Genomic DNA, 14,192 nt, shown 5'->3' on the forward strand with positions numbered 1-14,192 from the left:
TACTATATTGCCGATACCCTACTATAATGTTACTCTATCCTTCCCAAAATGGGACGTATATAGTTTTTTTTGTCAAAGTCAAACTCTTTCAAGTTGGACCAACTATATAGAAAAAAGTTTTAACATTTGTGATCTCAAACCGATATTGTCACAACCATTGTGAAATATATTTTCATATTGTGTATATTTGGTATTGTAGATGTTTACTTCCTCTGTCCTATGAAACTTGTCTTAACTATATTGGAATTTTGATACATCTAAACACTATTTAGCATCTACATACATCTAATTTTAGACAAAGTTAAGACAAATTTCATAGGACGGAAGGAGTAGTTTGTTAAACTTTCATTTTTTTTTATTTTTGACCAAAAACTATATGCATCCTTTTTTGGAAAGAGGAAGTAGTAACATAGACTAATAATATGCTCAAGTCCTAAGACCACACATGGTAGTCATGTAATAACAAGACAAAGTCCTTTACCCCGTCGTCGCAACCGTCCATCTCATGATCCAACACAACACATACATCCAAATCTTGACAAAGTTAAGAAAAGTTCATAGGACGGAGGGAGCAGTCAATTAGACTTTACTTTTTTATTTTGATCAAAAGCTATATGCATCCTTTTTAACCTAACAAAATTGTGGATTCGAAGGCCAAAGCTGCGTTCTTGTGTTGTGGAGTAAAGGAATAAAGCGCGGGAACTAAACAAACTGAACTGGAAGGATGCACGCTCGGCAGGGAGAAGGAAAGGTATCCTCTGTCCAGTCCAGCCAGCTAGCCGTCATTTTATCCTGGAGACGAAGGGATCGAATCTCTGACAAGTCGATCCGGAGGCGACGGCCGAAAGCTAGCCCCCGGCCGGCTGCGGGAACGGCTGCCTTAAGCATCAAGTTTGTCACAAACTTGACGTAACCCGGCCGGCCTGCGCAAGCAATCAGCTGTCCAGGCAGCCAGCAGAAGCAAGGAACAAATTCAGCCAGCATGTAATAATCTGCATTTGTCCATTGCTCGTGCGTCGTGCAATCCAGTTCTATATATAAGGCGCAGCCGCTGATGCTACCGGTGTGCAGCTTGAAGTACTGACTGGTAGAAGAAGCAGAGCGCAGCACAACCTCCGATCGATCGAAGCGGTGCTCAAGATCAGCTTCCGCGCACACGCATGGCGAACGCTGGGCTGAAGCCGGTGGCCGGCATGCTCCTGGTGCTCAACTTCTGCATGTACCTCATCGTCGCCGCGGTCGGGGGCTGGGCCATCAACCACGCCATCAACAACGGCTTCTTCATAGGTGCGTAACTAACCCTGCACTCGTGATCAACAACCGGCCGGCGGGGTCTGTCCTGTGCTGATTTCCTGGGCGTGCGCCATTGTTATTACCACAGATTCCGGGCTGGCGCTGCCGGCGCACTTCTCCCCGATCTACTTCCCGATGGGAAATGCGGCGACCGGGTTCTTCGTCATCTTCGCGGTGATCTCCAGCGTGGTTGGCATGGCGGCGGCGCTTGCTGGGTTCCACCATGTCAGGGCGTGGAGCCACGAGAGCCTGCCGGCGGCGGCCTCCTCCGCGTTCATTGCCTGGACGCTCACACTGCTTGCCATGGGGTATGTACATATCACACAACGTTCGACTATTACAAGGCTATGCTAGCAGACACTAGCTATTTTTCACTTGAATTCATGGCCTGGCCTGGACTTACTTTTGGCCCTCTTGGGTAACCTCTTATTCTCCAGACTGGCCGTCAAGGAGATTGACCTGCACGGCAGGAATGCTAGACTGGTAAGATCGACAAACGTACCTCTTGATTTGATCTCCATTCATCGGGGATCAAGTTATGTGCTGCGACACGTTATTTATTAGTACTAAGTATCTTGTGATCGTCTTGATTCTCTTCCAGATAACCATGGAGGCTTTCACCATCATACTCTCGGGGACGCAGCTCTTCTACATACTCGCTATCCACGGAGGGAGGTGAAGGGGCTAGCTGATCAAGAATTCATGGCGAGGGAGTACCTAATTAAGCGTGGTGAATCATCTTGGCGAGCATTGGTTCTCGGTCGGGTTGCATGTGTACAACTTTGATGTGGTCGGGAAACTTGTATTGTGTGGTTAACTGACGAGATGGGTAGGCACTGTGCATGTGTGTTTGTTGTGTGCGTGTGTGTAATGTCGCGTGAGTCGCATGTTCGGATTTCCGTGTAATTAATTTGTTCAATGGAGTATATTCATTTAATCGTGTGATAATTTCACGGAAAATGGTTGGTTATAACGTAATGATTCGCTTCGACCAACCAATCCACAGTTTGGATCGGTTAGGTACTCTCACCCTAGGGTGGAGTACTTCCTCTGTCCCGGCCTATATATAGTTCTTTTCCGTATATATATATATATATATATATATATATATATATATCTAACCAACATAATATAAGATACATATTACAAACATATATGATTAGAAAGTTCAGGCGTTATACTTTATAATTGTATAATTTGTAGTATTTTATTTATCATATTGATAATCTAGGGATACACGCAAACCCTATACACCGGGATGGAGGTAGTACTCCATCCATTTTTATATTTAAGGCCACAAACTCACATTTCAAGTACCAAAAGAACACATCCAACTAATAAATAACACTATTATTTTTGTGGAAATACTATCGTATTTTGGGCTAATTAAACATACCGCATGTGGTGCCTATTTCTTTATTGTTGCGTGCAACTTTTGCAGCAATGAAAACCATCTTACGAGATAGAAATATAATCAATTTTTTTACTTCATTAGTGTTAGTGGACTTATATATTGGCAAAATGTAATGTTGATAGTGGCCTTACATATATTTTTCAAAAAATTCAAACTATATAAAGTTTGACTAAGTTTTTAAAATAAATTACTAATATGTACAATACAAAATTGATATCATTAGATACATCACAAAATGCATTTTCATATGATATCTATAAAATATTAAAGGTTGTTAATAGTTTTTTTTAAAAAAATTGGACAAAGTTACTTAGCTTGACTTTTTGTTAAAAAAAACCTTATTTAGGGAGTACATCATATTTTTTGTCCAATCTAAACAACCTTTTCTTTTTTCCTATGATATATGGGCAGAGGGAAAATCTAATCTACAGTCACCTACCTACACTAATCCACCCATGTTGTACTCATCCCGAGAAATTTCTCTCTATTGCCCAGGAGATTCCTACCGTGAAATTGCCAGTGGTTGGCGCACGACAGTCGACGACCCAAAAGGCCCAGCTACACTTGCCGCCCAGGTAAGCCCATCTTATTTTACAGTATGTTTCTTTTTCTTTTAGTTCTTTGAAGCAACTTTTTTTTCTTATGTGTTGTGTTACTTTATTTTCCGCTCCTTTTCCTACTTTTTATGTTTCCTTTTATTTTTTTCTCCTTTTATTTTTCACTTAATTAGGCCACAATTTAGTAATGATTTGCTGTGCACTGTTACCAGATTAATCTCCACAAATTGTTTCACATATAGTTGTGATTTATTTCTCGACGGCGAAGTTTTGTTCTGTTTAGTCTGAATTAGAATTTTCTAGTAGTCATGATTTGATTTTCATGTGTTCAACTTTGTTTCACATGCTCTATTTCTTCTTCTTCATGTACTCGTGATTTGTTCTGTAAGCTCTAATTTTTTCTTCTAGTATTACTGATTTGTTCCATATGGTCTAAATTGTATTCCTCTTTTACTTGTGATTTGTTGCGTACGGTCTAAATTTTGTTATGCTTGTACTCATGATTTGTGCCACAATTACTAAAATTTTGTTACTCTTGTACTCATGATTTGTTCTGGACGTCTAAACTTTGCTCATCTTGTTTTCGTAATTTGTTCCACATGCTCCAATATTAGGTCTAAATTTTGTTCACTTGGGGTCAGAATGTGTTCCATGAGTGCTGAAATTTAGTTCGATTTAGTTCACATTTTGTTTAGCTTGTAGTTATGATTTATTCCAAGTGTCCCTAAGTTTTGTTCCACTTAGTCTTAAGTTGTGTTCCCCTATTAGTCGTGATATAATATTCATATATTTAATTTTTTTCACTCAGACTAAAATTACCTTCCTTCATGGATTTAAATTTTTTGTTCCTATTTTACTTGTGAGTTGTTCCACCTTTTGTAAAATTATGGTCCAAATTTTGTTCCGCTCTGTAAATGTTAATTGTTCTTTGGGTACTAAAATTTCTTCCATTTGGTTTGAAGTTTTATTCTGCTATAAGCCGTGATTTGTTATGTGTGCTAGAGTTTATTATCACTTAGGTAGGTTGACTATGTGTTCCTCGTAGCCATGATCTTCTCCGTGAGCATCAAAATTTAGTTCCAATTAGTTTTTTTTTGCATTAGTAGTGATAAGTTATTCTGCAAGCACTAATGTTTTGTCCCATGTATTCTACCATTTTGATTCACTCAAAGCATGATTAGTCTGATGAACGGTAATATTTTTTGACATGTTTCTAAACATTTGTTTTGTAATTGTTATTTTTAATCACAACATAATGCAGAAAATCTACTGAAATACCGCTAAGGTGCAGAGGTGTTTTTTTGTAGCGTAGAGTACACCGAATTTTGAATTTTTGAGGTAGTAGAGCTCAACATTATCTACACCTATTATTTTCTGATTTTTTTCGAAACTTACAAATATCAATTTCAGAATTTTCAAAAAAAACGACACCATGGAGCTCACTCTAATCCCTTATATAAAGAGATGGCGTAGTACCATGTGTGGTAGTGTATTTATGTGTCCGATGTTTTCTTTTGTTAGATGACCGGCGATGTATGTGGTATTGGGTGTCTTTTTTTATCAGCCTTTCCAAACGAACAAACATATACGAGCGATATAAGGATGCTCTTTAGATGCTCTAAGGAGAGCACACACATGACTCCCGAGCTTCTAGGGAGCTCTTTTTGAAAAAATTGAAAGCACTCCATTCGTTCCTCAAAAAATATTTCAACTTTGTCTAAATTTTGTACGTACGTACATGCAGATTTAGTCAAAGTTGATACATCTTTTATGGGACGGAAGGAGTATCAAAATAGTGTGCGAAAATAAATAAATTGTATTTTAGGCTGAGAAAAAAAATGAAAGTGTGTGGATCTGGGTGCGATGAACCCTGTATTCTGTATATTTTGAAAACTTCAAAATTCTGTCTAGTTCGTCATTTTTTTTTGTAGCCTAGAATATAATGAATTTTCAATTGATGTTTTGCACACTAGTAGAGTCAACATTTTGACACCTAAATTTATGTTCTGAATTTTTTGACATTTACAAATCGATGTCATTTTTTTAAAAGGCCAACATGGAGCTCGGGCTCCATTTGTGATTTTCGTGCTCTATGCCCTTGTATACAGAGATGACATAGTACCCCGTGTATTTATGTGTCAGACGTTTTCTTTTGTTCATGTGCTGCTGCATTAACTAGTAATGAAAATGTGGAAAAGGACGTGAACAAATGAACAATTAAGCAGCTCGTAAACAACAAAGGAGAAACGCTCCTGGTCTGGTCTGCTGGGCCACGATTCAGGTTGGGCATTCGGTTTTAACCGAAATTTCGGTTCGGTTTTTGAACAAATTCGGTTTTCAAAAATAGTAACCGAAATTGGCATGAAAATTTAGGAAACCGAAGATTCGGTTAACCGACAAATTCGGTTCGGTTTTCGGTTAAAACCGAATGAACCTACTCACTTGAACAAATAGTAGGCATCACCGAAGAAAGCAAATAGGGATTGACATATCAACACAAAAAGCATCAACTGCGCAAGAAATCGACAAATGAGCACCAATCGTGGAGTGATGCTATTTGGTAGGCTGCGGCACTCGTGGTACAGGTGCATCACTCGTGAGCGATTAAAAGGGGTAGCTAAGACTTCGAGCGACGTGTTCTATTATGCAGGCTTCACGCTATATTCAGAAAAAGTTAGTACATCAAAGACCAAAGTCATACATTGAATGAACAATTTTTGGAACATCAAACGCAATTGGGCTTCTATGGAATGATCGGTTTATGCAAAAATTGATGGTAGGTTACTCAATTCGGTCTATTCGGTCTTGTTCGGTTGGTAGGGCTAAAAACCGAATTCTACCAAATTTAATTCGGTTAGTATAAATGGAAACCGAAAAAATAGCGGTTAATGGAAAAAACCGAGATTTCGGTTAGTTCAGTTTCGGCTTCGGTTCAGTTTTCGGTTTCACGGTTTTTATGCCCACCCACCACGATGCATTCAAGGGGAAATCCGGGAAAACTCACAGTTGAACCGGGCGGCATATGCTCTGCCCACGCGGCGCGTTTTAAATGGTGCGGCACAAAGTAGTGGTCCACGTGGGTGTTGTTTTTATTTTGATAATACTCTATAATACAAACTGAATACAGTAGTGGTACCCGTCTCTGGAAAAAGAAGCAATGGGCAGTCCCCATCGCGGGACCACATGTCCATATCTGTTTCTTCACCGACGACGGCGTGACCTTGGGGCAAAGCTGCCGTGTAGCTAGGGCAAAGTAGCGGAGAGGAGCAGTTGCCGGCGGAGGCGCGGCGCGCACGTGGACGCGCGCGAGGAGAGGCAGGACGGCCGCAGCCGGACTACACGGGGCCGCGGTCGGAGATGGGCAGCGAGCCGGAGGGCGCGCAGCAGCACGCATGCGCGCGACCAGAGTGGCGACGGGCGGCGTGGTTGACGGCGCCCTCGTCGAAGGCCTTCGCCTCCTCGTCGTCCGGTGCCCGCGCTGGCGTTGTGAGCTGGAAGGTGGCGACGGCGGAAGCGCGCGGGCGTAGAGAAACCGAGGGAGGCGGCGAGCTGTCTGCTGCGGCGGCGTGGACAGCGCGCCCTCGTCGCAGAACAAGAAGAGCAGTTCCGAAGCACGCCCGCGGCGGCGGCCTGCGAAGCTGCCGTACACGCGTTGGTGCACGCACCCACCTCGAGGCAGCCGACGCCTCCGCTGATGTGCACGCGCTGGTGTCGATGGCTACGAGGATTCTGGTCAGGGCGGCGGGGCGGGGCGATAGCGTCGGGGCGGAGCGAGCTGCGCACGGTGGCCAGCTGACCTCGCGCGCGCCATACGGCTGCCCCGTCGAGCTGGCCACGGTGGCGGGGCGTTGTGGCGGGGCGTGCTCGTGAACGGCGCGGCGACGACGACACGGCGGCCCTGGCATGCGTGCACGCGGGTCGGGAACAACCTGGTGATGGCACGCTCGCGTACGGGTGCCGCGCCGCGGTGGCCGCAGGCTCGTAGGCCTCTCGTCTGCTGCTGCACGGACAGTGGCCCCGGCGCTCCGCGTCCCGCGCAACGACGTGGAGGTCGGCATCGAGGGCGGCGGCCGGGGAAGGAGGAGGAGGCGCTGGCGAGACGGCGGCGGACGTGGACGATCTTGCCATGGCTGACCTGGACGTGGACGCTACCGGATTCGCGCCAACGGCAGGCATGGGATGCGGCGCCAGCTCCTTCAGCGTGGACATCGCGGGCCGGCGTCCTGCGTGCGTACGGACGCTGCTGCTGCACGGACGGTGGCCCACCCGCATTGAATCTGGCCTTTTCTTCTCGCATATACGAGAAAATACACTAGCAGGCCTGTGCCCCACTTACATTGGTAGACCAATGAGATGGCGACTTGCGGCAGGATCATATGCCGCCAGGTTCTGAAAGTCCGCTCTCGGGAAATCCGTTGCAACTTTGTACCCCTACGCGTATCAGTACAACCAAACCCAAATCTGACTGTTCGTTATTCCGATTTCTTAACACAAGCTACAAAACATTATGGGCAATAGAAGATCATCTGTGTGTGTCAACCCTCATCCGGGTGGCGGTCTTAAGGTTAAGTCGTTCATTATGGGCAATATAAGATCATCGATCTGTGTATGTGAGCCCCCTTCCAAAGATAAAAAAAAGTAAGGATTATGAGCAACAGCGCGCAAGGAAACAACAGTGAAGAACTGAGAGTCTCCCTCTAAAAAAAAGAAAGAAGAAGCACTGAGAGTCTAGGGGTGAAGACAAGAGCAAACTTGCATTCTCTTGATTTGTTTCAGTTATATATCCGTGCTTCTCGAAGCATGCGGCAAATCTAAACGTCCTGATCGTTGTGATCGCGGCCATGGTGCTTGTGCTGCGATGCTTTTCTTGCTTTATGATATATATATAGTGCTCTCTCAGACAAAGACCATGGCTAATTGTTCCATGACTCATGAGTAGTTAATTGCGCTGCTGGAATGCATAGTATTTTTCTACATGACGTCGCTATGTGGGTTCCTTTGTTTTTTAGAATAATAGATATGGATTGCTTTAAGTCATTTTCATGCCTGTTCTAGTGTAGGTCCAGTCTCATCCATGTTGTGATGAATACGTGCAAGATGAAACCATAGAGACCGTTGAGCAGGGAGATTACACGCTACCAGCGATTACCTATCGTTTTCCAGGCGCATCTTTAGCGTTTTTCTTTTCTTCTTTCGTTCATAAACTGTTACGCGCTCCAAGTGAGTGCAGGTTGATCTGAAATTGATAAACGTTTGTGTTCCCACGGACACCCACATGCGTAGGGACATTGTAGAACGAATTTAGGTGGCTCCTAAATATTTAAGCATATATTACAACTCTCATAAGTACGTCAGTCGATCTATTTTGTTTTGCAAAAATTCCATACCTATTAGTAACCATCAATATCACTACAAACATATCAAAAAGTAATGAAAATAACAAGTAGGATTTTGGACCACATAGCGACGACTAGATACACTAAGAGCATGTCTAACAAACCCCCTAAAAGGCTCAACCCGGTAAAATAACCGCCGATATACGGGGTAGCTCTCTACCCGGCCGTCTAGCACACCCCGTAAAATAGGCCCCGCGTCGATTTTTTCAGTTTCGGCTAGGGGGTGGCTTCTGCCCCCTACTTGTGCGGGGCAGGAGGCTGAATACAGGGCCAACCCCCCACTCGTGGCGCGCTGAACTTTCAGGAAATCACAACTGCACTCCGTCGTCGATCTGCAGTTGCACGGGCGTGCTCCGCCATGGAGCCCCGCTGGTGCTCCCATATGCGCGCGTGGTGGGTCTCCCCTGCCTTCGGCGACCGCGCCTGGGCGCCGCTAGTGTGCGCGCCCGGCCTGGGAGGCGCGTGTGCGGGCGACCGGCCGAGCGGCTGCGGGACAAGGCGAGCGCGCGGGCGGGGGTGGGGCAAGCACGCGGCCGGGCGGGTGCGGGGGCGAGGCGGCGCACGTGCTCGCTAGCTAGGCGGAGCAGCGAGCGCGGGAGGCGGCCGAGCGGGCGGGTGCGGGGCGAGCGCGCGGGCGCGGGGCAGGGGCAGGGGCGGTCCGGCAGCCGTACGGGCGAGGGCGCGGCAAGCGGCGGCGAAGCAGGCCGGCGGTCGGGGGGCGGGGCAGGGGCAGTGGATGGAGGAGATGGAGGAGGAGGAAGGAGAGGAGGAAGAAGATGAAAAAAGAAAAAATTGATTTGGCATATTCTAGGAACATGCTCTTTTATAGTTTAGGGATACGGGTTCTGCTAGCTCGGACGAGTTTTCGACCGATCGAAATCGAATACAGGGCCCTCTACTTGTGTTATACGGGGCATAAATTTAGGGGGTTTGTTAGACATGCTCTAACACGACACAAAGGCGTGCCGCCGTCCTCGCCGCGCTAACACCGGAGCCAGGCAAAAAAATTCGTAGTAGAGCTTGTTGTAGTAGAAAAACGGGAAGTTGTCGTGGTAAGTCCCTAAAGGATCAGCATACCCGAGCATCAACCGCCAAAGATGACAACAGTACATCGCAACAGTCTACCCGAAAACCACGCGAACGAACACGAAAAACGTCTTAGGAGCATGTAATACCTATGAATTTGGAGAACTTGCTCAACCCTCTAGGGATGGTTGTCTCATATATTTATAGGGGGACAAAGGCCAATACATGTACAATACGTATAGTTATAAAAGCTATACAAAGCCTAACATCCTCCCTCAATCTCAACTCACTCCTGATGTGTCAAGAAGATTGAGATTGCGCATATAGACCTCAAACATAGGCAAATGCAGTGGCTTGGTGAAGATATCTGCAAGTTGATCCTTCGAAGAGATGAACTTGATTTGTAATAGCTTCTTCGCGACACGTTCCCTCACAAAATGATAGTCAATCTCTATGTGCTTGGTCCGTGCATGGAACATCGGATTTGACGATAGAAATGTGGCTCCGATGTTGTCGCACCATAGGACCGGTGGACGAGGTTGGAAAACACCCAACTCCTAGAGAAGAGCCTCTATCCATATAATCTCAGCGGTTGCATCAGCAAAAGCCTTATACTCAACTTCGGTATTGCCTGCGGGAGACAGTAGCTTGCTTGCGTGCTCTCCAGGCGATCAAGTTCGGACCCAGAAACACAGCATATCCCCCCCGTAGATCGCCTGTCATCTGGACAACCAACCCAGTCAGCATCAGAGAAGGCCGAAAGAACTCTGGATGAGCTGGAACACAGGTGAAGTCCAAAAGACACAATGAGACGCACATAACGAGATGCAATTTCACCGCAGACCAGTGCATATCAGTAGGGGCATGAAGATACTGGCACACCCTATTAACAGCAAAAGACAGATCCAGACGCGTGATCGTCAGGTACTGCAAGCCACCAACAATATTGCGATACTCAGTCGCATCCTCAGAGGACAAAAGAATACCGTCAGTAGCTGAGAGCCTATCAGTGGAGGAGATAGGCATCGGGGATGGGTTGCACTTGAGGATACCAGCTCGTCACAAGAGGTCAAGTGAATACTTCTTCTGAGTGAGAGCAAGTATTGTAGACCGATGAGCGACCTCAATACCCAGGAAGAAGTGTAGCTGGCTCAAGTCTTTGACAGCAAAATCAGCACCAAGAGCAGAAATAAGAGCATCAACAACTGTCGAAGAAGAACTGACCAGGATGATGTCATCTACGTACAAAAGCAAGTACATAGTCACACGCGGCCTCTGAAACAGAAATAGAGAAGTGTCTGCCGTCGACGGAACAAAGCCATGAGTGCGAAGAGCAGAAGCCAAACGAGCATGCTAGGCATGAGGCGCTTGCTTCAGATCATAGAGAGCCTTCGTCAGTCGACATAAGTGGTGGGTCTGAGTGTGATCAACAAATCCTGGGGCTGCCGCATATAGACCTCTTCTTCAAGGAGACCATGAAGAAAAGCATTCTGCACATCAAGCTGTCGGAGAGACCAACCTCGAGAGACTTCCAAGGACAGAAGGAGCCGGATGGTTGTGGGCTTGACCACATGGCTGAATGTATCCTCATAGTCCAGGCCATGGCGTTGTTTGAATCCCTTTGCAACCAGGCGCGCTTTGTAGCGCTCAATGAAACCATCAACATGTTTGTTCACCTTGAATACCCACTTCGAATCAATAATATTAACACGAGGCGGAGGAGGCAGAAGTGTCCAGGTCTCATTTGTCAATTGAGCCTGATACTCTTGTTCCATAGCAGCCCTCCAGTGTGGAATACTCATTGCAGCTTGATAACTGCGTGGTTCAGCAGTCGGATCGGCGACAGTATGCGCAGTGCAAGCAGCCAACCATGCGACGGTACCATTAGTACGCTCCTTGGGCCGGGTGATACTGCTGCGACTACGCATGTGAGGACGCGTGGCATCAGGCACAACAGGAGGCGCAGGAACCGGCGACGATGAGGACGTGCTGGCCGAAGGACTGGACGGCTCGGGCGAGGTCGAGCTGGGCGACACCAGTCCAGGCGAAGACGAGGCCGAGCCGAGCGAGTCCGACCCAGGCGAAGGCGTGACCGAGCCAGGCGTGGCCGGGCAAGGCGAGGACGGGGCCGAGGCGGGGGACCCGGGGCCAGGCGAGGGTGGGGGCGAGCCAGGTGGCGGCATGGCAGGCCGCGCAGGCGCACGAGCGGCCGGCGCAGGCGCGACTGGGGGCGCGGTGCATGGACTAGATCCATGGCGGGCGGGGGCGCAGGTGCGCTGCATGCCGCATGCCGCATGATCGACGTCGGGGCCAACCACTTGGGGGCCGGCATGAGCTGGTGCAGCATCCGGAAGCACTTCCAGACGAGCACCACGACCAGTTCCTGCACCATGGTTAGGAAATAATAGGGGAGAATATGCAACATCTTCAAATTGACCAAGCTGAATAGGAGATGAATGCATGGATATGTCCGTGGTAGGTGTATGTGGCATGGCGGAAAAAGGGAAATTGTTCTCATCAAAGACAACATCACGAGATATTTTAACACAATTAGTTGGCACATGAAGACACTTGTAGCCTTTGTGAAGAGAACTATACCCAAGAAAGACACATTTTTTAGACCGAAACTCAAGTTTGCTACTATTGTAGGGTCGACGATGGTGGCGTGGGCACGACGCACCTCGACGCGCTGCTTGATGCTGGCACGCAGTTAACATGCCCATTGGGAACCCCAAGAGGAAGGTGTGATGCGTACAGCGGCAAGTTTTCCCTCACTAAGAAACCAAGGTTTATCGAACCAGTAGGAGCCAAGAAGCACGTTGAAGGTTGATGGCGGCGGAGTGTAGTGCAGCGCAACACCAGGGATTCCGGCGCCAACGTGGAACCTGCACAACACAACCAAGATACTTTGTTCCAACGTAACAGCGAGGTTGTCAATCTCACCGGCTTGCTGTAACAAAGGATTAGATGTATAGTGTGGATGATGATGTTTGCAGAGAACAGTAGAACGAGTATTGCAGATGATTGTATTCGATGTAAAAGAATGGACCGGGGTCCACGGTTCACTAGAGGTGTCTCTCCCATAAGAATAAGCATGTTGGGTGAACAAATTACGGTTGGGCAATTGACAAATAAAGAGGGCATGACCATGCACATACATGTTATGATGAGTAGTGTGAGATTTAATTGGGCATTACGACAAAGTACATAGACCGCTATCCGACATGCATCTATGCCTAAAAAGTCCACCTTCAGGTTATCATCTGAACCCCCTCCAGTATTCAGTTGCAAACAATAGACAATTGCATTAAGTATGGTGCGTAATGTAATCAATAAATATATCCTTAGACATAGCATTGATGTTTTATCCCTAGTGGCAACGACACATCCACAACCTTAGAACTTTACGTCATCGTCCCCGGATTTAATGGAGGCATGAACCCACTATCGAGCATAAATAATCCCTCTTGGAGTTACAAGCAAAAACTTGGCTAGAGCCTCTACTAGAAACGGAGAGCATGCAAGATCATAAACAACACATAGATGATAGATTGATAATCAACATAACATAGCATTCACTATTCATCGGATCCCAACAAACGCAACATGTAGCATTATAGATAGATGATCTTGATCATGTTAGGCAGCTCACAAGATCCAACAATGATAGCACAATTAGGAGAAGACAACCATCTAGCTACTGCTATGGACCCATAGTCCAGGGGTGAACTACTCACACATCACTCCGGAGGTGACCATGGCGGTGAAGAGTCCTCCCGGGAGATGATTCCCCTCTCCGGCGAGGGTGCCGGAGGCGATCTCCTGAATCCCCCGAGATGGGATTGGCGGCGGCGGCGTCTCTGGAAGGTTTTCCATATCGTGGCTCTCGGTACTGGAACTATTATCGACGAAGGCTTAAGTAGGCGGAAGGGCAGGTCAGCGGGCGCCACGAGGGCCCCACACGCCAGGGCCGCGCGGCCAAGGCCTGGGCCACGCCGCCCTGTTGTGTGGGTGCCTCGTCGCCCCACTTCGTTTCCTCTCCGGACTTCTGGAAGCTTCGTGGAAAAATAAGATCCTGGGCGTTGATTTCGTCCAATTCCGAGAATATTTCCTTACTAGGATTTCGAAACCAAAAACAGCGAGAAAACAGATCACGGCTCTTCGGCATCTCGTTAATAGGTTAGTGCCGGAAAATGCATAAATATGACATAAAGTATGTATAAAACATGTAGGTATCATCAATAATAGTAGCATGGAACATAAGAAATTATCGATACGTTGAAGACGTATCAAGCATCCCCAAGCTTAGTTCCTACTCGTCCCGAGTAGGTAAACGATAACAAAGATAATTTCGAAGTGACATGCCATCATAATCTTGATCAATACTATTTGTAAGCACATGTAATGAATGCAGCGATCCAAAGCAATAGTAAAGACAATGAGTAAACAACTGAATCATATAGCAAAGACTTTTCATGAATAGTACTTTCAAGACAAGCATCAATA

The 14,192-nt window shown here is 46.7% G+C and overlaps 1 protein-coding gene across 1 annotated transcript; it reads left to right on the plus strand.

Moving 5' to 3' along the window:
* The first annotated feature begins 928 nt into the window (after positions 1-928).
* Positions 929-2,236, plus strand: LOC124667466 (membrane protein PM19L). Its single transcript, XM_047204739.1, has 4 exons — positions 929-1,287; positions 1,382-1,601; positions 1,731-1,776; positions 1,895-2,236. The coding sequence occupies exons 1-4, from the start codon at positions 1,161-1,163 to the stop codon at positions 1,970-1,972; spliced, it is 471 nt and encodes a 156-aa protein (XP_047060695.1). The 5' UTR covers positions 929-1,160; the 3' UTR covers positions 1,973-2,236.
* The last annotated feature ends 11,956 nt before the right edge of the window (positions 2,237-14,192 follow it).

The sequence above is a fragment of the Lolium rigidum genome, chromosome 6 (genome assembly GCF_022539505.1).
Source record: "Lolium rigidum isolate FL_2022 chromosome 6, APGP_CSIRO_Lrig_0.1, whole genome shotgun sequence".
NCBI classification, from domain to species: Eukaryota; Viridiplantae; Streptophyta; class Magnoliopsida; order Poales; family Poaceae; genus Lolium; species Lolium rigidum.

Excerpts from the sequence above, each read along its gene's own strand:
- LOC124667466 (XM_047204739.1), top strand. The coding sequence starts at position 1,161 with ATGGCGAACGCTGGGCTGAAGCCGGTGGCCGGCATGCTCCTGGTGCTC. Across the intron at positions 1,288-1,381 it reads CAACAACGGCTTCTTCATAG|ATTCCGGGCTGGCGCTGCCG; the intron begins GTGCGTAACTAA and ends TTATTACCACAG. Across the intron at positions 1,602-1,730 it reads CTCACACTGCTTGCCATGGG|ACTGGCCGTCAAGGAGATTG; the intron begins GTATGTACATAT and ends CTTATTCTCCAG.